General features: G+C 45.0%; 1 protein-coding gene across 1 annotated transcript in view; it reads right to left on the bottom strand.

The window, feature by feature from the left end:
• The window catches only part of ARPC5L (actin related protein 2/3 complex subunit 5 like), a 51,414-nt gene extending 32,695 nt beyond the window's left edge, over positions 1-18,719 (bottom strand). The window contains exon 1 of the mRNA XM_066580741.1: positions 18,393-18,719. Within this exon, the coding sequence (XP_066436838.1) occupies positions 18,393-18,538 (146 nt within the window). The 5' untranslated portion in view covers positions 18,539-18,719. The remainder of the gene's footprint in view (positions 1-18,392) is intronic.
• Between the last annotated feature and the right edge of the window lie 7,886 nt (positions 18,720-26,605).

The raw sequence follows: 26,605 nt of genomic DNA, 5'->3' as shown, positions 1-26,605 counted from the left end.
CGGGGACGCAATCTCAGGGATCGGCTGGTTCACAGCCATTTTTCAGCACAGTCCCCCACTAAAACATGGCTTGGTTCCAATCCACCTAAGGGCACATTCAGGTGTACAGGATGCAAGGCCTGTAAATACATAAACCGCGGTGGCAATTTCATCAGCTCCACTACTGGCATGGTGTACCAAATAAAAGACTTTATTAACTGCAGATCCAGTGGCGTAGTATACAAAGCCACTTGCCCCTGCCCACTTGACTACGTAGGCAAAACCATCCGCCAATTACGTAGACGTATTTTGGAACACATAGGGAATGTCAATCGTGGTGATAAAACAAGCCTTGCTTTACATGTACGGGACGTGCATAATAATGACCCAGATTGTATCAGGTTCCAAGGAATTGAAATCATTAGACCCAATGGAAGAAGGGGCAATATAGACAAAATATTGTTACAAAAGGAGACACGATGGATTCACCGATTGGACTGTTGCAGCCCTAAGGGCCTAAATGATCAATTATCATTCGCCGCTTTTATTTAACTGGACTATTGCTATGGTGTAATATCATCTATGGAGCTTTTATATCTCTAGTTCCTCCATTCATTAATGTAGCAGTGGTCTATAAGATCAAAATTACTAATTGCTATTCATTGCCCGTATTGAATTGGTTGTTTGCAATATGTAATGCTGTTTATGTGGCCACTGGTCCTTTACACCATCCTCTAATGGCATTAGTTATAGTCTGGTATAGTGCGAACAAGTTATCATTCCGCATTTAATGTAAGCCTTGTCAGTTTCTCTAATGCATCATTGACACTTATGGTGATCTTATTAGATGAGTGTCATTTTCATACATATGCTGTATCCAAATATTGTACTGTAGGCTGTTAATGCTGTTGCACTATAATAATCATATGCACATTTTTTCATGTTGCTATATGACCTGAGCGGACAAGAGAGTGGTATATATATAATATCTAAATATAGTCCACCTATATGTTGTCAATAATGAGGATGTCTGAAAATAGTCCTTTATCATACTTACCTTCTTTACATAGAATATGTCCGGTATACATTTCTTATACATCTTATCTATTTCCCATAATCTTTATTTCTAACACCTAAACTGTTATTGTCCTGTTCTGGGCTGATCTATGCCCCGCTTTGTCTTGTGCTTCACATGCGCAGGTCTGGCGATGTATCCTGATGCCGCTGCGTCTTCCGGTGCCTGGTTGGCGTTGGTTGGCAGTCATGGACGCGCGGCAGATCTGCGCATGCGCGGGATCTCAACTATCGCGAGATCTCGGTTAAATGGAGCCGGATGATATATTAAGCTGATTGGCTGAGCGGAGACGAGCCCCCCATACAGGAAGGCGTGGTTTAGCCTTTATAAGCCCTGTCAACGGGCTACTGACCATTGCTGCTCATTTGTGTTCAGCCTGACAGGCTGTTCACCTCACTCTGCTACACAAGCCTCTTAGTGCAGTCTTAGTCATCAATGACTGCACTAATACTTAGCCTAAAATCGTTCTAACATAATGCGGTCACAGCCATTAATGACTGCACGAATACTTAGCCTAAAATTGTTCTAGTGGTGCAGTTTTATACATCAAGAACTGCACCAATACTTTGCCAGGAGCTTTAATGACTGCACAAATACTCAGGCAAACTATTTGCATGCAATTCACTTTGTGATTGCTGTATTCAATACCGTCCTGATGATACAGCTTAATTACGTGAGCTGTTGAAACGCGTTGATGGTGACGTTTGTGATTGAGCACTGAATTAAGTGACCTTTAATAGGCAGAAAGCCGAGGTCTATACACAGCAGTGCATTTTTCTGGGCTAATTACTATTTATGATGCAATCTAAGTATCAGGCATAGTTGTGAGGTAATTGGTCATTAAGGCATATTGGGACCTCAAACTAGTTCCGCCTTATACATGACACTTCCTCTAAAGCGACTATTAAACAGTAAGACTGACCTAGTCTGTCCGTATATTCATAGTGACATGACTTTAGGACATCACTGTTGTAACCACATAGTGCTTTACTGATGTCAATAAAATAATAAAAATCAGTATAAGCACTTACAAGCAGCATAATGCAATCGTCAGTGATCTAAGTTGTAGTGAACTGACACCTTGGATAATAGACTGTTTATACTCCAATGCTGAATTTCTCAAACCTCTAGTGTTGGACTTTAAATTTGGTACTATTTCCACACTAATATACCATTCCTTTTCATCTTATCTTACCAAGGAAGTATAATATCATCTTCTAGCCTTCACACATTACGGTGGATGCAATCATACAGCACTTGATACCGTTTGGTGCATATGACCCAATATGGCCTTTGGCAATTGGAAACGCTATAGAGAAATATAGGTATATTTGAAGGTAGTGGATATAAGGGTACATTTAACCTACCCGGTCACTCTAGGGTGTATCATTTACTGGTATCTGTTTCACGTATTGAATATAAAATATTCTATTACCAGTGTGTGGGAATAAATAAAATAGTGCACTAAGCTGGTGATATACAGTATATATGCACTAAGTGACTATTGATGGTGGTATTGAGATCGAGTCACCTGTATATGTCAGTACAGTCTATGAATTTTCCTATTTATCCAAGGAGCATATTCTAAACATATTGTGCCATGTGGTCACTATAGGCACAACATTTATCTAAGATTTGACCACGCTCTTATCGTAAATATTTTAATTTTGAAATAATAAAAGTTATATTTTAGTATTATTTAGTGGTTCCCTCGGTGATACACTTTTTTCCCCTTAGGGGACTTTCTCTGTCTCGGTGACTAATTTTGATTAAGAATGACAGGTTTTTTATCCAATACTATTAACACAGCCTCCTGGCTTATGGAGGCCAAAATGGTGTTCTCAGACAGGGAAATGGATACGTCATTACAAATTACTTCCTTGAATCAGGCCTTTAAGAACATAACAAGAGCTTATAAAGACTTTGTTAAGGTATGGTGGGAGGTGCAGGCCCTCACAAATTATCTGGAGAATAAAATCGTACCCAGAGGCCTCAGAATCCATCTAATGCCCCCTCCCAAGTTGCGAACGATGGAATTTATGAGTAAATGGCAAAAAGAGTCCACTGATAGCTCGCTTAGATTGATGAATCTCCTTTTAGAAGAGGAAAAAATTAATCTAGAAAAAGCAGGGAGAACCCTCGAGGAATTAATCAAAGAGGGTAAAAAGTTCTCTACTGAAACTGACTATGAAAAAAGAGAGAATTCTTTAAAACTGACGATTGATAGATACACCAGCTTCCTGAAGGAACGTAAACATAGTCAATATCAGAGAGACCTGCGAGACTTTACAGAAAATAGAGCATATGAAGTGAGACCGCTCACCGAAAGTGAACTCAGTTCATCTGAAAGTGAACACTCCACCAATGACTACTCCAAGAGGGGTGGCTATAGTGATAGAAGAAGAGGGAGAGGAGGTCAGAGGATGAGAACTAGAGGAAGAGGTAGAGGCAATAATAGTGAGGGTCATTTTTTAGGGCAACCCATCACCCATTACATGACACGGAATCGGGGTCAGGTAGAAACGTCAACGTACCATCAGACATAGTGTCAATACAAACATCTATCAAAAATACCGAAAATGACGCTTTGGGAATCACTAATGAGAATGAGCTACAAGTCATAAATTTGTCATCACGTAATTTAACGAAACTAGAAGAATCGGTGATTAAGAAAGGTCTGTCGTTCATCCCTACTAACAAATTCTGCCTTTTCGAATGGACTAAGGATATCGCGCTATTTTTAAGAAAATTGCGCTGGAAAAAACACTTTGCCATTCGTGATAGAAAAAAGTGTGTAGAGCTAGGTCTAGACCATCAAGACCTAGAGGCCATTTCAGTACTGGAAGCTTTGGAGAAAGAGAACATGAGGGACCCTAGTAAAGGCCCTTTCACAGATCTCAAATTGAAAAATACGAGCTTACCCCCATCTGGGGATTCTCCACACATAGAGATCTTTGAAACCATGGTATTAGAGGATCTCGAGAAGTTGTCAAGAGAAAAGAGATTTAAGTATCAAAATCTTACTCATGCTGAAAAGATGGCTCTTCAAACACTTGAAAGGGATGAAACGATAATTATTAAGCCCTCCGATAAGGGGGGCAATATAGTATTAATGGATCGTGACACTTATAGATCTATGTGTCTTCGTATACTACTGGATAAATCCAATTATCAGATCCTGAGGGAGGACCCTACTGATACCTTTCTTATTGAACTTAAAAGTATTCTGACAAAAGCCAAAGAGGATGACTTGATTGATGACAAAGAGTTTCAATACTTATACTCCCCGGTGCCCCAAATAGCGACATTTTACGGTTTACCGAAAATTCATAAAGGCCTTGATCCACTGAAAGGCCGTCCGATTGTTGCAGGCAATGATAGCCTAACGCAAGGTGTAAGTACGTACCTAGACATTGCACTAAGACCGTTTGTTGAATCACTACCGGCTTATATAAAAGATACTACAGATGTCCTTAAAAAATTGGAGGATATAGTTCTATCACCAAATACGAAACTGGCTAGCCTCGACGTTGAGGCTTTGTACAGTTCGATACCACACAATGGTGGACTTAAAGCCGTAGACTACTATTTGAACCAGAGAGGCACACACCTTAAAGAACATAATAAGTTTCTGACGACCCTGCTGTCCTTTGTCCTCACGAAAAACTACTTCCTGTTTGAGGGGAGGTACTTCCACCAGCTCAGGGGCACGGCTATGGGGAGCCCATGTGCCCCCAGCTATGCCAACCTGTACCTGGGCTGGTGGGAGGAAACCACCGTGTTTAGTGAGGACAATGTGACCTGGACACCATTTATTGATCTTTGGGTCCGCTTTATTGATGATGTGCTTATTCTCTGGACAGGTGAAATTGATGACTTTAAAAGATTTGTGAGTCACCTGAACAACAACGATCTGGGACTGTACTTCACGGCCGAAATTGACTCTCATCAGATCACTTTTTTGGATCTCGCCATAACCAAATTACCTAACGGATCATTGCAAACGTCGATATTTCGTAAATCGACAGCGACTAACACTCTGTTGCACTGGCAAAGTCACCACCCGATCTCCCTTAAGCGGGGTATACCTAAGGGACAGTTAATTCGGACACGGCGTAATTGTTCGTCGGACAGTGACTTCCTCACCAAATCCCAGGAGATGAGCCTTAGATTCACTAATCGAGGATACCCTGTGGAGGTAGTGGAAAAGGCCAGTGCATATGTCAAGAGTGTTAAAAGGGAAGACTGTTTAAAACCAAGAAAGAGAAATGACAGTGATGCCAAGATCCGTATTATTGGTACTTATGACGATCAATCCATTGAAGTTAGACAGATTTTGAGTAGATACTGGCATATTTTGTGTAAAGATTCGGACCTAGTGGAACATCTTCCAAACAAACCTCTCATCACATATAAGCGGGGACGCAATCTCAGGGATCGGCTGGTTCACAGCCATTTTTCAGCACAGTCCCCCACTAAAACATGGCTTGGTTCCAATCCACCTAAGGGCACATTCAGGTGTACAGGATGCAAGGCCTGTAAATACATAAACCGCGGTGGCAATTTCATCAGCTCCACTACTGGCATGGTGTACCAAATAAAAGACTTTATTAACTGCAGATCCAGTGGCGTAGTATACAAAGCCACTTGCCCCTGCCCACTTGACTACGTAGGCAAAACCATCCGCCAATTACGTAGACGTATTTTGGAACACATAGGGAATGTCAATCGTGGTGATAAAACAAGCCTTGCTTTACATGTACGGGACGTGCATAATAATGACCCAGATTGTATCAGGTTCCAAGGAATTGAAATCATTAGACCCAATGGAAGAAGGGGCAATATAGACAAAATATTGTTACAAAAGGAGACACGATGGATTCACCGATTGGACTGTTGCAGCCCTAAGGGCCTAAATGATCAATTATCATTCGCCGCTTTTATTTAACTGGACTATTGCTATGGTGTAATATCATCTATGGAGCTTTTATATCTCTAGTTCCTCCATTCATTAATGTAGCAGTGGTCTATAAGATCAAAATTACTAATTGCTATTCATTGCCCGTATTGAATTGGTTGTTTGCAATATGTAATGCTGTTTATGTGGCCACTGGTCCTTTACACCATCCTCTAATGGCATTAGTTATAGTCTGGTATAGTGCGAACAAGTTATCATTCCGCATTTAATGTAAGCCTTGTCAGTTTCTCTAATGCATCATTGACACTTATGGTGATCTTATTAGATGAGTGTCATTTTCATACATATGCTGTATCCAAATATTGTACTGTAGGCTGTTAATGCTGTTGCACTATAATAATCATATGCACATTTTTTCATGTTGCTATATGACCTGAGCGGACAAGAGAGTGGTATATATATAATATCTAAATATAGTCCACCTATATGTTGTCAATAATGAGGATGTCTGAAAATAGTCCTTTATCATACTTACCTTCTTTACATAGAATATGTCCGGTATACATTTCTTATACATCTTATCTATTTCCCATAATCTTTATTTCTAACACCTAAACTGTTATTGTCCTGTTCTGGGCTGATCTATGCCCCGCTTTGTCTTGTGCTTCACATGCGCAGGTCTGGCGATGTATCCTGATGCCGCTGCGTCTTCCGGTGCCTGGTTGGCGTTGGTTGGCAGTCATGGACGCGCGGCAGATCTGCGCATGCGCGGGATCTCAACTATCGCGAGATCTCGGTTAAATGGAGCCGGATGATATATTAAGCTGATTGGCTGAGCGGAGACGAGCCCCCCATACAGGAAGGCGTGGTTTAGCCTTTATAAGCCCTGTCAACGGGCTACTGACCATTGCTGCTCATTTGTGTTCAGCCTGACAGGCTGTTCACCTCACTCTGCTACACAAGCCTCTTAGTGCAGTCTTAGTCATCAATGACTGCACTAATACTTAGCCTAAAATCGTTCTAACATAATGCGGTCACAGCCATTAATGACTGCACGAATACTTAGCCTAAAATTGTTCTAGTGGTGCAGTTTTATACATCAAGAACTGCACCAATACTTTGCCAGGAGCTTTAATGACTGCACAAATACTCAGGCAAACTATTTGCATGCAATTCACTTTGTGATTGCTGTATTCAATACCGTCCTGATGATACAGCTTAATTACGTGAGCTGTTGAAACGCGTTGATGGTGACGTTTGTGATTGAGCACTGAATTAAGTGACCTTTAATAGGCAGAAAGCCGAGGTCTATACACAGCAGTGCATTTTTCTGGGCTAATTACTATTTATGATGCAATCTAAGTATCAGGCATAGTTGTGAGGTAATTGGTCATTAAGGCATATTGGGACCTCAAACTAGTTCCGCCTTATACATGACACTTCCTCTAAAGCGACTATTAAACAGTAAGACTGACCTAGTCTGTCCGTATATTCATAGTGACATGACTTTAGGACATCACTGTTGTAACCACATAGTGCTTTACTGATGTCAATAAAATAATAAAAATCAGTATAAGCACTTACAAGCAGCATAATGCAATCGTCAGTGATCTAAGTTGTAGTGAACTGACACCTTGGATAATAGACTGTTTATACTCCAATGCTGAATTTCTCAAACCTCTAGTGTTGGACTTTAAATTTGGTACTATTTCCACACTAATATACCATTCCTTTTCATCTTATCTTACCAAGGAAGTATAATATCATCTTCTAGCCTTCACACATTACGGTGGATGCAATCATACAGCACTTGATACCGTTTGGTGCATATGACCCAATATGGCCTTTGGCAATTGGAAACGCTATAGAGAAATATAGGTATATTTGAAGGTAGTGGATATAAGGGTACATTTAACCTACCCGGTCACTCTAGGGTGTATCATTTACTGGTATCTGTTTCACGTATTGAATATAAAATATTCTATTACCAGTGTGTGGGAATAAATAAAATAGTGCACTAAGCTGGTGATATACAGTATATATGCACTAAGTGACTATTGATGGTGGTATTGAGATCGAGTCACCTGTATATGTCAGTACAGTCTATGAATTTTCCTATTTATCCAAGGAGCATATTCTAAACATATTGTGCCATGTGGTCACTATAGGCACAACATTTATCTAAGATTTGACCACGCTCTTATCGTAAATATTTTAATTTTGAAATAATAAAAGTTATATTTTAGTATTATTTAGTGGTTCCCTCGGTGATACACTTTTTTCCCCTTAGGGGACTTTCTCTGTCTCGGTGACTACTAGAGATGACTTTATACCCACAAGAATGCATGCGTGCTACCAGCAGAGCGGAAAAGCTTGTGTAGGACAGGTAAACGTATGCGCAAATCTCCCACAAAGCGTCCGGTCACCCGTGTGTCACATGTGGCACTCAAGTGACACACATGGGCTCAAAAGCGTAAGACTTGTCAGACACACTCTACAATCACATGAGACGTGAAATCTCAGAGCCGCAATGGCCAGATAATGACCTTCTCATAATAATCAGGACGCACCGTTGACGTGGATTTCAGAATCCGGTCCCATACACCCAAACTAGGTTTACCTTTCATTTATGTAGAGCCAACATATTCTGCAGCGCTGTACAGAGACTATTACTCACGTCGGTCCCTGTTCACATCGAGGTCATCACTCGAATTCCAACTTAACTTATCAGTAGGTCTTAGAAATGTGGGCGGTAAGGCTGGGAGATTTTGCCAAAAATATATATTTTTTTTTTTTACATTTTTTGACTGTTCTCGGTTTTAATCTATTTCTTTTGTACTAAATGAACTTGAAAAAATACTAAGATGGTTCAATTAATTGTTTTCTTTCTAGAAATGCCGATCTATTGCCGAGACCGCCCGCATGCACGGTCTCTGCAATAGCTCGGCGCTCCCTGCTAGGCTGTTAACGCTGTGTCAGTAGTTACGTAGCGTACACTGGCAGGAAGAAGAATGCGAGGAATGGACGCTTCGTCACTGGAAGAGGAGGATCCGGCCGGCTGGAGGTAAGGTGATCCGGGGAGACTACAGGAGAAGATCGGCAGGGAGAAGATGTGGTAAGTAGACTGCCTGGGTAGGAATAGGCAAGTATAGAAATTTTTTTTTTTTTTTAAATGACAGAACCCCCTTTAAGGCCTCCCTTACACGTCCAAGAAACTCGCGCGAGATGTGTGTGTTCTGGGGCGTTTTTGAAAACCGCCTTGCATCACTTCTGTGAAACAGCAATCCTCAGGTGCGCGTTTTGCGATCTTTTGACGAGTGCCTTTTCCATTGATTTTAATAGTCCCGTTGAAAACAATGGGAGAGTCATTCCATGTGAGCGCCAAAGATAGAACATGCTGTGAATAATCGCTCATGTGAATAAGTCCTTTCAAAAGAATGGATTTCATATTCAGGCGCGTTTTGTGCGTCTCACGTCGCACAACACCTGCGCCACATTCTCACTAGCATGAATAAGCCCTTGGGCTGCCTGTCCATGGGCGTTGCGGTATCCCGCAGCAGATATCTGCCGCCCAGGAGCAGTTGCCAGCTGACGGATCTCCGCGGTGAGCCTATCAGACAGATAGGCTCACCACGTATAATAGCGGCAATTCACAGCATGCTGCGAATTCCCGCTTGCAAGCGGAGAATTGCTATGATTCTCCGCTCGTGGATAGGGGGGCTGAGCTTTCAATAGCAACGCTATGGAAAGCGTGCATTGCGTTCCCCGCGATCGGATTATCGCCGCGGGGAACGCAATCCAAAAACGACCATGGTCCCTCTCAACGTAAGAAATCAACTGATGGGACCGTCGCGCAGGACGACTACTAATCGCTGCGTAGGGGCTGCTAAATCAGCGTTTTTGCAGTACTCCGCCACTTCGCCTCTCCTCCTGCCGCCTTCCTGAAAAGCACTTATAAAATATATTATAATATAACCAGCAGTATTTAAAAAGTTAGGAAATGTGATTGTTCAGAGTCTTCATGCAGGAAGGAACCTCCACAATTTCCCCAGCATGCTAGGTAAGGGTTCACACGCTGAGGTTTTGTCACCATGAGGGTAAAATCAAATCCTTCGCTTTTAGCAGCCGTCCCGCTGAACCGCCGCCTGCGCGCTCGAGCCATTCTCAGCATCCATGACCGGCTTAGACTTAATACTTCTCCCCGGAATACAGATGTCACTTCAAGCCGAGCGCCCCGTCACCAACCTATATTTAGTGCGGAGGCCTCTGCATTTCTAAAATAGGTAATTTGGAACAAAAACTTGGATGTGACAGCGCGGCAGGTATGTGTAAACCGGAGCCGGCGAGAGCCGATGTAATGATTCACTACACAAGTACAAACACAGAAAGTAAGGGCTGTGGGACAGAAGGCAGAGCTATGCGAACTGACAGCACAAAGTCAACTTGTATGAACACCACCAGACCCCTGGAAACACAGCACATCAGTTCCACTTAATATCACACAGCGATTACACCGCACGCTATTACAAGCCCTGATCTATGGACATAAGCGATACAAATCTGATACACCATTCTGGATGGACACACGCTACGCGGTGCTAACAGTGTATTCAAGCCATTCATAGCCTGAGCTGCGAGATATCTCTGCACTGGACCTCAAAATCTGTCACACTAACATAGATCCCGGAAACGGAGACACGGGAACTCTTTAACGCGCTATTCGTTGATTAAAGGGACAGTTCACGCGCAGCAGATTCGTCGCAGAAGTTTCCACGACTACCGATGCGTTCTGTACATGTGATCGGGGTGGTTTTTGTAGCACATGCAGGGTATTCTACAATGAATGGGACGGTAACTTCTACAGCAAGTTTACCGCATGAGAAGTCACTCTAGAGACGTAGTAGTAGCTCTACAGAGTTCCTTTGGTTGTTTTCACGCGGTTTAGCCACGGTTTCTAAAAACCACAGCTGCATCGAAGTCTGCGGCAAAATCTTGGAACAGCTTTTTAGGTTCGTTTTTTTTGTGGCTGCTTTGACCACACCTCAACCCTACTGTGCGGATACAGCCTTAGGTATTGGCGGTATTACATGAGCATTAACTAATTGTCAGGATTTGCCACTAATTACTAAGCAGTATTTGGACTCGCAAATTCTGCCTAGCTATTAGCGGTAAATTTGTGCCAGTTTGCCGCGGTTGCTAATGCTCACGGAGCAGCACCCCAGGGCGCTATTCCATGAACGTATTACACGAGTGTGTAGTATGCCGTGAATAAAACCCATTGATTTCATTAAGTTCTTTCAGATAAGCGTATTTTTTCATGACCCAGTGTGCATTTGCGCACAAGAGCCCATTGAAATCAATGGGCATGTGTAAATGCACACAACATACGTAGAAAACCTGCATATTCGCTATGCATGTACGCACAAAATCGATGTGCCTGAAAGCCACACCGGAGGATCGTTACATCGCAGAAGCGACGGGAGGCGTTTTTGCCAGAAAAACGCCTCGCATAAGTGTGAAAACGCATACTAGTGAGCGCGATATTGGGCCGAGGTCAGAAGATCCAAACTGACCGATAAAGCTTGTGTGAACATAATCTGACAGATGGCATCCATAAAGCGCACGGAAACATCCACGCGGATTCTGCAGCGGACTGAGAAACACTGGAGGTTATAAAGCCACAAAACGCCAAGTTATACTGCAGATTTTCAGTCCCTTGAAAACTGATCCCTTGAAGGGAGGCTCTAGTACCCTGTTGTACCACCGCTAGCTTGGATACAAGATGTGATACGGGCGGGCATGGAGGCTCTAGTACCCTGTTGTACCGCCTCTAGCTTGGATACAAGATGTGATACGGGCGGGCATGGAGGCTCTAGTACCCTGTTGTACTGCCTCCAGCTTGGCTACAAGATGTGATACGGGCGGGCATGGAGGCTCTAGTACCCTGTTGTACTGCCTCCAGCTTGGCTACAAGATGTGATATGGGTGGGCATGGAGGCTCTAGTACCCTGTTGTACCGCCTCTAGCTTGGCTACAAGATGTGATATGGGCGGGCATGGAGGCTCTAGTACCCTGCCGGGATACCTCAAGTTTGGATACAAGAGGTCATACAGGTGGGTATAGAGGCTCTAGTACCCTGCTGGGACGCTTCTAGTTTGGATACAAGATGTGATACGGGTGGGCATGGTTGTGCGCGCCGATGTCAGGAGAATGAGTATTGATGCTGTAGCGGTCGCTTGACTTCCAGTGACATCATCACAACAAACGCTGGGACTGGATTGCGCTGGCAGTATACAGGTAAGTACAGGTAAGTACACGTCCTTTTCTTATTTTAGTACAGCGGGCGGTAAATAGGGTATGTTATCCAGTAACCAGACAACCCGTTTTAATGTCTAGTAGGAGATGCATACAGTATGTATACAATGCCATGATTGCCCCTCCGCTTTTGTATCAAAATTCTATCCGGGGACTGGAGGGTTATCTTGCCTGTACTTAAATTTTCTCTTTCTGGGCCCTCTGTTCCACTGGTTTGGCGCTAAAAATTCTGGCGACCATAATAGGTGCCACCATTTTCTAACACCCTTATATTTACACACACATATTAGCTACTGTGGACTGTTCTGTGATTGGCCAGCACTAGTTATGCAAGCAGCACTGGCCAATCACAGAGCAGCTACAGCGCCTTGGTAGACCAATCACTACGAATGCATCATAGATGATCTGGTAGTCTAAAGATGGTGGTGGCCCTCTTAGGCTCCTGAACACGGAACCACCACTGGTGGGAAAGAGGGGCCGCGAAGAGAAGATAAAGTACAGGAAAGATACCCCTCCAGTCCCGGGACAGAATTTTTGGAAGTTTCTGGGAAACTTGGGCGACAATAAATATGGGCAAACTAAAACTATCACCCAGACTGTCACCATCTTTACAAGGTGGATAAAAGGTTAATGGGCTCTACAAGACTGTAGGAGACGGAGACGACCGCGGCGACGGCCGCACGGACTTCCTAGAATAGATCATTATAAAGACTTTGCACAAGGGAACAAGTCGAGGATTTCTATTAGGCTCTTTCCGCGATGCGGCTGCTGGTCGTGCCCTGGATTCATTCCTCCATACAGAAAACTGCAGAGAATGGAAACCAGAACGGATCCGAGACGGGAGCGCAGGCTGCAGTAGGCGAGACGGCGACCGCTGCTCGTGTCTGACCAGCTGAAAGGAAAACCGCCAGGGATGGAAACAGAGACGTAACTTGACGCTCCTGGACCCCAATGCAAAACCTGTAACAGAGCCCCCAACTATAACGGTTTAGTCATAGTACCGGGCTCCCTATATGGAGAAGAGAGGCCTTATGGGCCCCCTACGGCTCCTGGGCCCGGGTGCAACTGCATCCCCTATAGTTACGCCCCTGGATGGAAAGCTGGTGAGAAGAAAGTCCGAAGGGGTCTCCGTCACACTTCTAGCAGCCTATGGGGTTCCACCCTGCACCGCATCACGAAAACGCAATGTGAAAAGAATAGTGTATGGGGATCGTCGGCGCACAGCAAATATGCCATTTATTACATACTTGCTGTTTGCATCCGCACGGGAGAGGTGCGCTTTAAAAACGCTCGCGTGCAACAGCCCTGGTGATCATCAACTATATCCCGAACAGGTAAATCCTGCTCCTCGGCTCCCCACGTGCCGCCGTCACCAGCCTATACAACAGCTTAGATACACAGGGATATGTGTGAAAAGTTACAATGTGAGCGGCCGCCTCTACACGGATAAACACGCAGCGCCAACCTGAGGAACAAGCCATTGTCATCTCCTGAATGGCAACAATCCTAGAAAGTAACAAGCAGATCTGTTTCCCAACTTCCTATTACTGATCCCATTGTAGTATACCGATCCTTCTCTCCTTAGCTTTAAATGGCTGATAACAACGAACAAACGTCCTTCAGATCTATCAGATTGTTGACAATTCTAGTTATACCTGTAACAGCCGCATTAGTTGTCACTCAGCTTTCCTAGAGCACCGAGTGGCACATATGGCCGATTACGCAGCGATATCATACGGCACATTTTCCATTGAACAGTCAGTGAAAGCCGTGTGTCATCGTTGTGTGGGAACGGTTGGGATGACCACACTGGCCGGGGTCCAACGCTGCCAGAAAATATTAATAGGAAATGACAGAAAAGAATGTCGACGTCTCGGAGACTAATGTGTGATTCAGTATCAGTCATCAGAGGGGAAAGTCTTCCTAACCGGCTGTGAAGCTGAAGCCAATGGCGGCAGGTGAAGAATGTGAAGCTCCTTACAAGACGGGCATTTTTACAACCCATTCAAGTCAAACATAATCAGGGTGTGGTGGGTGAGAGCCCTTCATTACAGAAGTCACTCCCATGCCAGTGTTACAAAGACTCCATTCAGCGGTACAGGGATAGAACGTGAGCACCTTCTTAAAGGGGCAGCACCCAGGAATTCCCTGCTGTAGCTGATCGAAACTTTCTTGCGCTCTTACAAGATTTGCATCTAAAGACACCACAGTAGGGAAGAAGTCACCCGAAAAATCTGTATGCCTTCATAGCACGCAATCTAGTCTCATAATCATGCAAAACCGGATCCATAAACCCTCTGCGCACAAGACAGGCTATGGCTGCCGTCTTCAGATCCGTAGTGTGAATGAGCCATTAACAGTCAGAAGTGCCTTAAAGACGTTGTCCAGGAAAAGCGGTCCACCGTTTTCCCAGAAAGACCACCACATCTGTGCATAGGCTGTCTGGTATTGCAGTTCCCCTCCATTCACTTGAATTGGAATGAGATGGAATACCAGAGATCGGTTTTCCGTACGCCCGGGCAAACCCCTCCAAGGAATCTGGAAGCCGCAAGGCCGCCAACGTTCCTGGGAAAGCTGGGTGACAGCTGTACTATCAGACGGACGGCGAGTCAGAAAGAGCAAAGAAACTGATAAAAGAAATGAACTCTGCCAGAAGATGAATCCAGAACTTCTACCCGCTGCTGGGGCTCCTTACAGCCTGTAAAGGGTACTTACTGCTATTTAAAGGGGTTTTCTCAATAAAAACATTTATCCCCCAACCATAGGATAACGAGATAAACGACTGATCACTGGGGGTCCGACTGCTTGGACTCCCATGACCTCAAAAGCGGCGCACTCCGAATTCCCCAAATGAATGGAGGGGCACGAGTCACCACCGCTCCATTCACTGTCTATGGAAATAGCTCCGGTATCTGTATCAGCCCCATGGAAAAGAAAGGATTGGTGGTCACACATGAACACCTCTGGGGCAATGGAGGGGGTAGCATGCTTGGGAATGCTGAGGGTACCAGCAGTCGGACCCTCAGCGATCAGACATATTTAATCCCTATTCTTTGGATGGAGATAAAGGTCTTTAGTTGTAAAATCCCTTTAAAGGGAACCGGTCGTCACCTTTGAGCCCCATAAACTACATTACGGGCTCAAAAAGTGAGGGAACAGGAAGTCCAGGAAGCCGTTTCACACTCACCCCGTTTCTGAGCCGTGTCCCTGCAAAGTTGGCGTGACTCTTTTCAGATGATTCTGTGTGCTCTCCCATAGAGATGAACGGGAGGATGCGTGTACAGAGTGGTCTGAAAAGAGATGACCTGCGTGCGCATGCCAACTGCGCAGGACTGGGACATCCGTCGAAGATGTTACATACCCCCCAAGCTTCCCGCTAACTCACTTTTGAGCCCCATAATGTAGTTTATTGGTGATGACAGGGTCCCTATAACGGAATAAACAAGTGTACGAAATATTTACCAACATAGAACAAAACCAAACTGCAAGAAACAACGTATCAAACATCACTTATCAGTCACTAACAGCCCTTTACACGGACCCATAACCATTTAGATTTCCATGATCGGTTACTGTGGATGCGTGCGCCAAATTAGCAAACGATAATTCATACACTTAGCGTTCAGTTTATGCATGCAGAGAACTGCACAATCGGCCCGTGTCAACAGGTTCATCTATGAGCGACTGCCTGTTTACTGTGTAGGGAAGCGGGCGGATGGACGGAACGATCCCCAACTCACTTCGCCTCCATTCACTAAACCGTGATTGCTCCTGTGTGAACGCACTAGTACGATTATTAATGGGACGACTGTCAGGCATTTGCGCCCGTCAGCTCGTTCCGTATAAAAGTGCCCTGAGAAGAGGAAGCCCTGCTGAGCGGGTAGAGAACAAGAAACGCGGATTCTGGCAGGTGACAACTTACTGCGATCTGTAACCATACGGGTACGTTCGCACGTTGCGAAAAGGTTTACTATTAAAGTGAATGGGATTAACCCTTTGCAATCCAATTTTGGATTCAGGGTTTCCTAGAGGGCTTTCTCTTTCTGCCATTTTACAATGGTGCCATCTGCTGGCTAGAGCCAGTACTGCAGTATGGGACATGCTGGAGAGGCCCCAGACAACAGAGTAATATAGAGTAAGAATACCCTGCCGGACGTCTTCTGACATCGGAGCTGTACAGCCTTCAATCAGAACGTCTTCGGACGTCAGACAGTGGATTGGAAAGGGTTAAAGCAAATCCTGTTAACATGCAGAGGGAGAAACCGCTGCGGATTATCTGCTGTAACTGGACTGTCAGCTGCGGTTTTGCTGCCTTCCACAATGTGTGAACGCACCCTACACCGCCGTTGTCAGAGCCACAAGGTGACCGATCCAGGCCACACATTCTACTAATAGACCCTGGCAGACCCTCCGCCGGGCACAGAACATGGCAGCAGCACTGGGGTCCCTTTCTGACCACGATAAGGACATTCTTTACTGTCAAAGTGACAAACAGCGAAATGAGGTTTACTAGAAAGCGGGATTGCGTGCGCCAATTTCAGACAAACTTTTTACTGTCAGCATCTAGAAGAAACCGCGTATTATTGTGGGGGTCTTTGCCCAGAGTGTGGAGTCGGTGAGCCAAACCCCCCGACATGTCAGTGATAGATTTACTGTAACATCCGGCCTTTCATCACCATTATGGTAAATCAATCAAGCTACATCCAGGATTCACATCATCGTTATCAGTGCTTATGATAATTAGGGGCTTAGATGAACGGGACAGATCTTTATAAGAGGGGGATTTGCAACAAACCCTGCATTCGATCAATTATACCACTAATTATATATATATATATATATATATATATATATATATATATATATATATATATATATATATATATATATATATATATATATATATATCCTGTTTCCCTGAAAATAAGACATAGCATGATTTTCCAGAATTTTTGAGGATGCAAAATGATTTTTCAGGCTTTTTGAGGATGCTTGAAATATAAGCCCTACTCCAAAATTAAGCCCTGCTAACAGTTAATTAAAAAAGTCAACTTAAATAGAGTCCAGGCAGCTATACATGTAAAAAAAGTTAAACCTTTTTGAACAAAAATTAATATAAGACACTGTCTTATTTTCAGGGAAACACACACACATATATATATATATATATATATATATATATATATATATATATATATATATGAGAGAGTCTGCACATTTCTACCGACTCCATTGAAACGGGACTCTGAATCCACTGCCCTGGTCTTTGCGGCCAGTAAATGACCCCCATCCCGGCTTTACGAGCCCCCATGGATCCGAACAGTCCCAAGTACTAAAATCACTTATCGCCACTTTCACACTTTGCCTATTTTGCTGCAGATCCGTGCCAAAACCCGCACCGTTCCATGTGAATTTGGCGTAGTTTTGCCGCAGACTCACTGCAGATCTCGCCCTTTTCGTTGAAGGGGTGAAGCCTGCAAACGGATCAGTGCAAATACCGCAGACTGTAACATGGAGTTCCGTCGCGGACATTCCACACCATTTCCGTTTACACACAGCAGACTCGCTGCGGATTTTGTCGCGGATTTCACGCCTTCTATTTGAAAGGATGTAATGTCTTGCGAATCCGTATGAAAATCCGTGACACAATCCGCTACAAAGTCCACTACGCACCCTTGAAGTCTCTAGTCCCAGCGATCATCCGCCATGTCAGCGCTACTCGTGCGGCAACGACATTGGCGACATTCTCGGACTGCTGACGATTTTTGGGGAGCGTAAACCCCGCTTTGGCACATTTTCGTTACGGAAAATAAACGCGCTCTTGCCGCTCCGCCATTGATGCAGACGGACTTCTCCTCAGACTTTTTGCACGTGTTGTATTTTCAGTGACGCCAAAAGGGGGCTTCGCTTTATGAGCGCCCAGAAAATGCCAGCGGCGGTCCCCAACCCCAGCCCCCTCCAATGGGTCCATGACATGAAACATTAAGGGGTCACAATTCTGACACCCCCAATAGTAACCCCCCATGTACTCCTGGCTGGACGAGTGTCTCTCCCCCCCCCAAAGATGTCCTCCAGCCCCCCAAACCTGCTGCACGGGAAGGATATTGTCGGATGAGTCCGTCCACCTCTCCCTCGTCCGGCCCCTGGGGCTCCGCCGGCTCCTCCTGCAGCTGCTCGTCCACGAACTTGTTCTCGTCGTACTCATCGATGTCCACCTTACGGAAACGTGACGACAATGTGTTCTTAGCCATGGCGTGCAGCCCGGGGGGTGACAGCAGTATGGGGGGACCCGGGTGACCACACACAATGATGGCGGGGTGACAGGGAGGGAGGTGGCGGCTCTGGTTACTGTCACGGGCTTTCCGTTCCTTTCCGCCCGGCTCCCTCCGCTTCCGGTGGCTCCGGCGGGCGGAGAGTGTAAAGGAACCGGAAACGCATCAGCGACCCTACAGAAGGAGGGGGAAGCAACATGGCGCCTGCTTGTTGCCTAGCAACTGCGGCCCGGTAGCCAGAGCGGTCACGGCCTGTCAGAGCGGGAAGCGTGGAGACTGTGGTCCATGGCGTGAAATAAAAGGCTTTTCCGCTTCTTGTGTGGAAAATGAGTCTTTATGTGATTAAAAACTGACAATATGTTAACGAAATATTAGTATTCAAATCGTTCATTTTAACTACAAAGTAAATAAAATATGTGCCCCCCCCATTTCCCAATAAATTAGCGTTTATTCAGACGCTACGGTAAAAACAGCTTTCAAATACCGCGTGAGGTTTTATACTGTTTTCGGATGTGTTTTTTTATTTATTTTTTTACCATAAAACGCATTGAAAAATGCCACATTGAGGTAAAACCACATGCGCTTCTTCATTGCGTTTTTTAATGCTGTTTGAGGCGTACGCTTTTACACGGGACGATTGTCAGGCTCTAAAGCCCATTAATCACCCCGCGATATCGCTCTTCTGCTTTCACGTAGGAGTAATGACACTTATGGCTGCCTGTCCACGGGCGTTTTAGCATTGCGTTCCCCCCGGCGATAATCCGACCGCGAGGAACGCAATGCACACTTTCCATAACGTTGCTATGGAAAGCGCAGCCCTCCTGTCCACAAGAGGAGAATCATAGCGATTCTCCGCTGGCGGCCGGCAATTCGCAGCATGCTGCGAATTGCTGCGATTCTCCGCGGTAGGCCTATCTGTCAGATAAGCTGACCGTGGAGATCCGTCTGCAGGCTTCTGCTCCTAGGTGGCGGAGATCGCGCGGGATACCGCAACGCCCGTAGACAGGCAGCTTTAATTAGAAGGGGCGAGAGTTGTAAAAATGACTGCAAGATTGCGGATGTCACCGCTAAGTCATTGGCGCTTGTGCAGAGCGTTTACACAGGCAGAGATCACCGCTGGATTGCGGTCTTCTCGTTGAGCGCTTCACCTTCTATGTGAAGTGGCGGGCATTCGCTCGCAGCGAGAATCCCGCAATCCAGCGATGTTTTCTATGCTAACTGGAAGTCAGTGATAACGATGTAGTGGCCCAGAGTTAGGCCCCCTGTCAACGGCCGAGGCGGAATATCGCTAGCGATATTCTGCCGCGGGGCAGGAGCACTGACAGATCTCCGCGATGAGCCTATCTAATAGATAAGCTCACTGCGGAGAATCGCGGCATGCCACGATTTAAATCCCGCAAGCAGCGAATCGCTATGATTCCCCGCTCGTGTACGTTGGGCTGCGCTTTCCATAGTTCTCCTATGGAAAGCATGTCATGCGAGGTCCGCGGGCAATTTATCAACGCGGATCTCGGTTGGACATCTCGCCCGTGGACAGCCAGCCTTAACGGGACCCCTCCATAATGTTATGTGTTTGTCCCGTGCAATGGTATTGTCTGTGTCTTTTATGTTGTATGCATTTGATGTGTATTGCACCTCTGCAGCACTGAATGGGTTAACGTCTGGGTTATGTCTGAGAAATGTATCATCTTGTCTAGCACGTGACTGTATTTCATATATGTGTGTGCAAAGTGGAAAGTGAGAAAGTCTAGGGTCTTCTTGCCAAAGAGCAGTTGGAGTTGGAATCTAGTCTACAAGCGAGTGGGCCACACAGCCACAGATTGGTCTGTGGGGGGAGAATGGAAGAAGCTGAGAGGTATCCATCAGCTTGGCCTGGGACTACATCATCCAGAAAGTGCCGGTGTCATTACTAGAACACCGAGGGAGAGAGGGAAAACACCTGAAGCGCGAGTGTGAACCCGTAGAGAGTTGAAAAGTGAGAGTGAAAAGTCACCGAGAGCGGGATCTCACAGATAACTAGCCTGTGGATTGCCCAGAGTCATCCCGAGACGTCCTTCCTGTCACACCACCTTCTGGAAGGGTGATTTGTGTCAGTACCCTAATGTTTGTTGGAACTGTTCCGGAGTTGAAGTAAACGGACATTACCGACCGTTCCTGGTTTGTCCATGAAAAGTTACCCTGTGTGTGGACTCTTTTATTACATCATCCAGTTTCACAGCAGAGGAAGGAACCGTGGCGTCACGAGTGACAAAAGAGACTCAGTGTAATTTCCAACTACCTTTCCCTTTGACCTTCCCCAGCAGTAACTTGGTCGGGTCCCAATCAAATGCGTACATAAATACACATACGCTCGTGTGACACAGGCCTTATGCTTGGGTCATACCAGCATTTGACTTAAAGGGGTTTTCCAGAGAAATATAGGATACGTCATTCATAGTTAATCGTACGGGGTCTGTTGCTCGGGACCCTGACTGATCAGCTGAGCGGGCGCATGCTGTCCGCACCACAATAACACAGAGTTCAGAGCGGAAGCCTCCGCGCCGACCTCTGCGTAGTGGCCGGCGCTTGTAACTGCAAGCACAGCTCTCATTGAAATCAATGGGAGGCGTGCCTGCAGTTACAAGCGCCAGCCACTACACAGAGATCGGCGCAGAGACTTCCACTCTGACCTCTGTATTTGCGGTGTTGACACCATGCGCCCGCTCAGCTGAAAATCCACCCTATGTGAACATGGCCTAATTGGAGCAGGAACACAGAATGCCTGAGACATCCTTTATGCCCCATTTACACGGCCGTAGGTGTTTTACGTGCGTCCGCCGACACCGTAAAAATGCCTGTCCGGCAAAGGGCCAGGCGCATATACGCCAAGGCTGCAATGCCGTGGGGCCTAGGGAGACATTCCCCGTTCCCTCTCCCTCGCTGGCTCACCTCCTCTCCTCCGGCCGTTTGCAATGGGAGGGGGCGGAGCTAAGCTCCCGCCCCTTGTCCACAGCCAGCAATTGGAGGGGACGGAGCTTAGCTCTGCCCCCACCCACTGCAAACAGCGGCAAGGGGCGGAGAAGAGGGAGAGAGTTTAGCGGTTACGCTGCTAAACTCCCTCCCACCCCCCTTCTCAGGCAGCTAGCTCCCATAGGAATCTATGCAGCTGCCGTCGCTGGTGTGAAAGCACACAATCGGGCGTTTTTTGGCAACACGGCACATCGAGGTGCTACAGGTGATTTAGCACCTACATGCGCCGTCTTGCCAAAAAATGCATTGCAAAACCAACAATTATTCAAGAGATGCCCACATTTGTGCCATACACAGATAAAGAACAAAACTTGGCACCGTGTTCTCCAATACAAAAAATGTTATTGCTGTTAGTAAGGCTGGCTTCACACGGCCGAGAAAATCGCGCAAGATTTGTGTGAGATGAGAGATGTTTCCCTGCATGGCACCACAATGCGATGCTATGCAGGAAATAAATTGCTGCATTTTCTTTCATGCTGTGTGCTCTCGGATTACACAGTGCCTATTGTTTTCAATGGGGCCGGCGGCAGCATGTCACCATGTGCTAGGTGCATGCAATGCGAGGTCTCCCATTGAAAACAATAGGAGAAACAACGCAATCCTCCGGCACAGCTGACAAGAGGTTAATTTCTGCAAGTGGCTCGGATATGTCTGGTAAAAGTAACAAGTCTACCATCCACCATCCTAGGAACCACCTCTGAGGAGTAAGAGGAGAAAGGGAGTCTGCTGTGCAGCGTCTATCCCAAGAGCACTGAGTGACTGTCAGCAGAGAGTGGTGTCCCCCTCCGGAGTTATTCTGAGTCCCAGAGTGTGTGTGGACAGGAGCAGAGCATTACAGATAACGTAGACTGTAGGCACGATATCATCCTGAGTTGTTCCTCCCTGACTATCTTCTAAAAGTTGTCTTCACCTGCATGTGCGAGTAAGCTGTATCCTGCCGAGGCAGAAGTAGAGTTCACCGGTCATTTCCCGTTCCCAGTGATTAAGTTTTCCAAGTTTATCTGTGTGTGGACTCTCAATATTTTACCGCCAGAGAATCATCGGTGTGAAAGGAACGCTGGCGTCACGTGTGACAATGACAACTCATCTAGTCCACTACACTTATTCATGTAACTGCCACCCGGCGTTGCCTGGAAGAGGCCTAGCAGTGCCTTGGCCGGGGTTCCGTGCGTCCCTCCGGGCAGGAGTCTGGTAGAGCCACCGTGACAAGTGACACCTCTACCCCCGCCAGCTCCTCAGCGTGGGCATTGTATCTCGGTCGCCGTGGGGCATCACAGATGCACGGCCCCATATTGCACTCGTGAAGTTAGGCTAAAAAAAAAATATTCTCATATATATGATACCTTTTAATTGAACTAAAATGAAATGAATTTATGTTCAAAAAGATTTTATTGAACTTCCATATGCAAATTACAATTAGAATTTGAAAATAGGACATTAACCCCTTAATGCCACAGGCCATAACTGTATATGCTGGCAGGGTGGTACTTAATGCAACAGGACATACAGTTACACCTTCGGGATAGCGCAAGATCAAAAGAGATCCCGCGCTATCCAGCAGCGGGAGCCGGCTGTTAGCGATAGCCAGCCTCCTGCTGCAACAGCGGTGGTGCATTGGGACAGCGCCCCCCGCTGTTAACCCCTTACATGCTGCAATCTATGTAGATCATGGCATGGGAGCGCGCTCCCTCTGTGATGTCATTGGACTCTCGCAATGTAAAAAAATGTAAAAAAAACAAAACTTTTTTGTGCTTTTCCCCTTGTTAGTATAAAAAGTTAATAAATAAAAACCCCACGTATTTGGTATCGTTGTATCCATAATGACTCAATACAACAAATTGAACACACTTTTTATCCTGCACAGCAAAAAGTGTATAAAAAAAACCTAAAAAATTGAGGCAAAATGCTTATTTTTTTCATTTTGCCTCCCAAAAAACGCAGTAAAAGTGATCAAAAAATCCATATGTACCCCGAAATAGCACCCATAAAAAATACAGCTTGTCACACAAAAAACAAGCCCTCACAGAGCTCCGTACAAAATAAAAAAGTTATAGAACTTTGAATGCAGCGTTTTAGAAAAAACAAAGAATTTCCAAAAAAATGGGTTTTTATTGCGGAAAAGTGGAAAAGGCTAAAAAAAAAATAAGAATTTTGGAATTGTTGTAATCGTATTGACCCGCATAAAAAAAATGTATTGCGTCATTTATGCTGTATGCTTGACGCTGTAAAAGAAACAAAAAACAATCACAGAATTGACGTGTTTTCTCTCCCTGTCATCCAAAAATTAATAAAAGTTTTACAATATGGTCTATATATTCAAAAACTACCAATAAAAGCTACAGTTTGCCAAGCAAAAGACAACCCCTCATACGGCCATGTCGACGAAAAAATAAAAAGTTATGGCTTTTGAAAAGCAGAGATGAAAATCCCCCAAAAATCGTTGCGTCCTTATGCCCAAAATAGGCCATGTCCATAAAGGGCTAAATAAGAATTAGACTATAAATACAGAGACAATATCCACAGCCCATTTAACATTGGAAGATTCTCCCTTCTATGCATGCATATAGAGAAGGAAATAACCATTTCAACATTATTCTGTGTCTCGTCCAATGACTTCTCGTCTAGCATGGTATGACAAAGTATCTGAAAAAACACACCTATACAGACAAAAAAGCAGACATGGTAAAATAAATTGACGTTTTTTTAAAAAAAAGAACAGAATGAGCTTTGATAATAAAGGGGTGTTCCAAGTATTTACTATTGATCAATAAGATTCCACCACTTGGAATCCTTCAGCCCCAGTTAGTGCAGCTTAGGCGGACATCTGCATCAGAGGTCAGAGTCGGAAGTGTAATAGAAAGTCTTCACTTCCATTTAAATCAATAGAGGCAATGTCTTTCATTACAATTCTGGCTCTGACCACCAATGTGGACTTCCGGCTTGGCTCCACTGACAGCGAGTTGGAGGATCAGCTGCTGAAACAGTTTATTCTGGGATGGAGGGTTAGGGTAAATTTAAATGTGAGGCTTACATTAATAGGTGTGTACACGATTCCATGTGAGTGCCGGCCGTTACTCACATGGAAGCATTTACAGCTACTAATGTAAGGCTGGGTTCACACAGGGCGAATTTGTCGCGGAAATTCAGTTCGGAATTTCGCTGGGGCAAATCTGCCTGCAGCCGCTAATCCCGGGATTAGCCAGCCATGTGGACGAAATTTCTCAGAAATCTCGTCTACATGGAGCAGCGAATCAGTCGCAGCAAAGCCAGCAGAGACCGGACGCAGCATATTCATTTTTTTCCCCCGCTGCGGCCGCGCTCTTATCTATGGGAGCGCCGGCCGCAATGGAAAAGCATACGGCCAAACCGCGAGATTTCCACTTGGAATCCGCCCAGTGTGAACCCAGCCTAAGCCTCACAGTTTAATTTACCCTAATCCTAACCCTCCATCCTTGCACAAATTCTTTGTCTGTTGCTATCGGCCTTAGAACTTTGATGGCCGGACAGCAATGCAACCAATCAAGAGCTAGGGGTGTGGCAGGACCATCCCTCCATATAAGCCCTGTAAACCCCCCAGCTTCAGGTGGTGACAAGATACAATAATACTCCATCTGGCACCACTCAATTCCCTTGTAAGAGGCATGCATTTGGCCAATGGATTCTGTTTTCCTGTTCCCATAACTCAGGTATTAAAGAAGTTGTATTATACTTTTTGTATTTTTTTTTTGGTGGTAGAGAAATCCTAAAATGCAAAACGACAAAACAGAAATATTCTAGTTTTAGCAAAGAATACAGTTTGAAATAAAAGTTAAGAATTAAGATCTCACCACTAGAGGGAGGTATACACAAAGCTATTGACTCAACCTACTGTAGAAGACAAGTCTGACATCTAAATATGTGTTCAACGCATCCTGTTCAACATCTTTTTCTATTTTTTTGTCAAGCAGATCCTTTATTTATCCATAGGTTGTCGGTGGAGAACCTGTCATAGTTAAAAGTGTCTGTCGCCCTTTGACAGGTTTTCACAGGATCCATTTTTATCAACTAGGCGTTCAAAGGAAGAGTGTCTTATTCATTTGTTCTACTGAGTAAAAGGATCCCGATTATCTATTTTTTTACAGCGTACATTGCATTCGGAAAGTCTTCATGTCCTTTCACTTTTTTACATTTTGTTATGTTGTGGTCTTGTGCAAATTTTTTAAAAGTTTCACGTTTTTCCCCATCATTCTGCCCCCAATACTCCATAATGACAAAGTGAGAACAGAATGTTAGAAATCTTTCAAAATGTTTAAAAATGAAAAACTAACATTTTTCATTGACATAAGTATTCACACCCTGTACTTACTACTTAGTTGAAGCAACTTTGGCAGTGACTATAGCCTCCAGTCTTCTTGGGTATGATGCCAGAAGATTTACACACCTGGATTTGGGGACTTTCTGCCTATTCTCTTCTGCAGATCCTTCCAAGCTCTGTCAGGTTGGATGGGGGACGTATGTGGACAGCCATTTTCAGGTCTCTCCATAGATGTTCGATTGGGGCTTTTATGTATTTTTTTACTGGAGAGGTTTCTTTCTGGACACCTTGCTATAAAGCCCAGATTGTTGGAGTATTGCAGTGACGGGTGACCTTCTGAAAGTTTCTTTCATCTGCACACAGGATCTTTGGAGCTCAGCCAGAGTGACCATTGGGTTCTTGGTCACCTCTCTTACCAAGGCCCTTCTCCCCCAATGACAAAAGGCCCATTTACACGTAACGATTACTTTTCGTTTGAACGATGATTTTAAGGTGAACTTAAAATCCATCGTTCAGCTACTGACAGGAAAAGCAAACACATTTATCTGTCAATAGACTGCATGCTGTTATCGCCACATGAGTCGGCAGATAACATTGTAATCTGCCGGCAGCGACGAGCAGAACAATGCAGCTGTGTGCACAGCTGGGCGTGTGATTAATCACAGGCTGGGCTTTACAAAAAGCTCATGGAGGCCCTTTTACATGCAAATGAAGATGATAAAGTGTTAATGACCATTAATGGC

Source organism: Eleutherodactylus coqui, chromosome 10, assembly GCF_035609145.1.
Source record: "Eleutherodactylus coqui strain aEleCoq1 chromosome 10, aEleCoq1.hap1, whole genome shotgun sequence".
Classification (NCBI taxonomy): domain Eukaryota; kingdom Metazoa; phylum Chordata; class Amphibia; order Anura; family Eleutherodactylidae; genus Eleutherodactylus; species Eleutherodactylus coqui.
The sequence above is the reverse complement of the archived record's forward strand: the minus strand, read 5'-3'. Positions and strand labels throughout refer to the sequence as shown.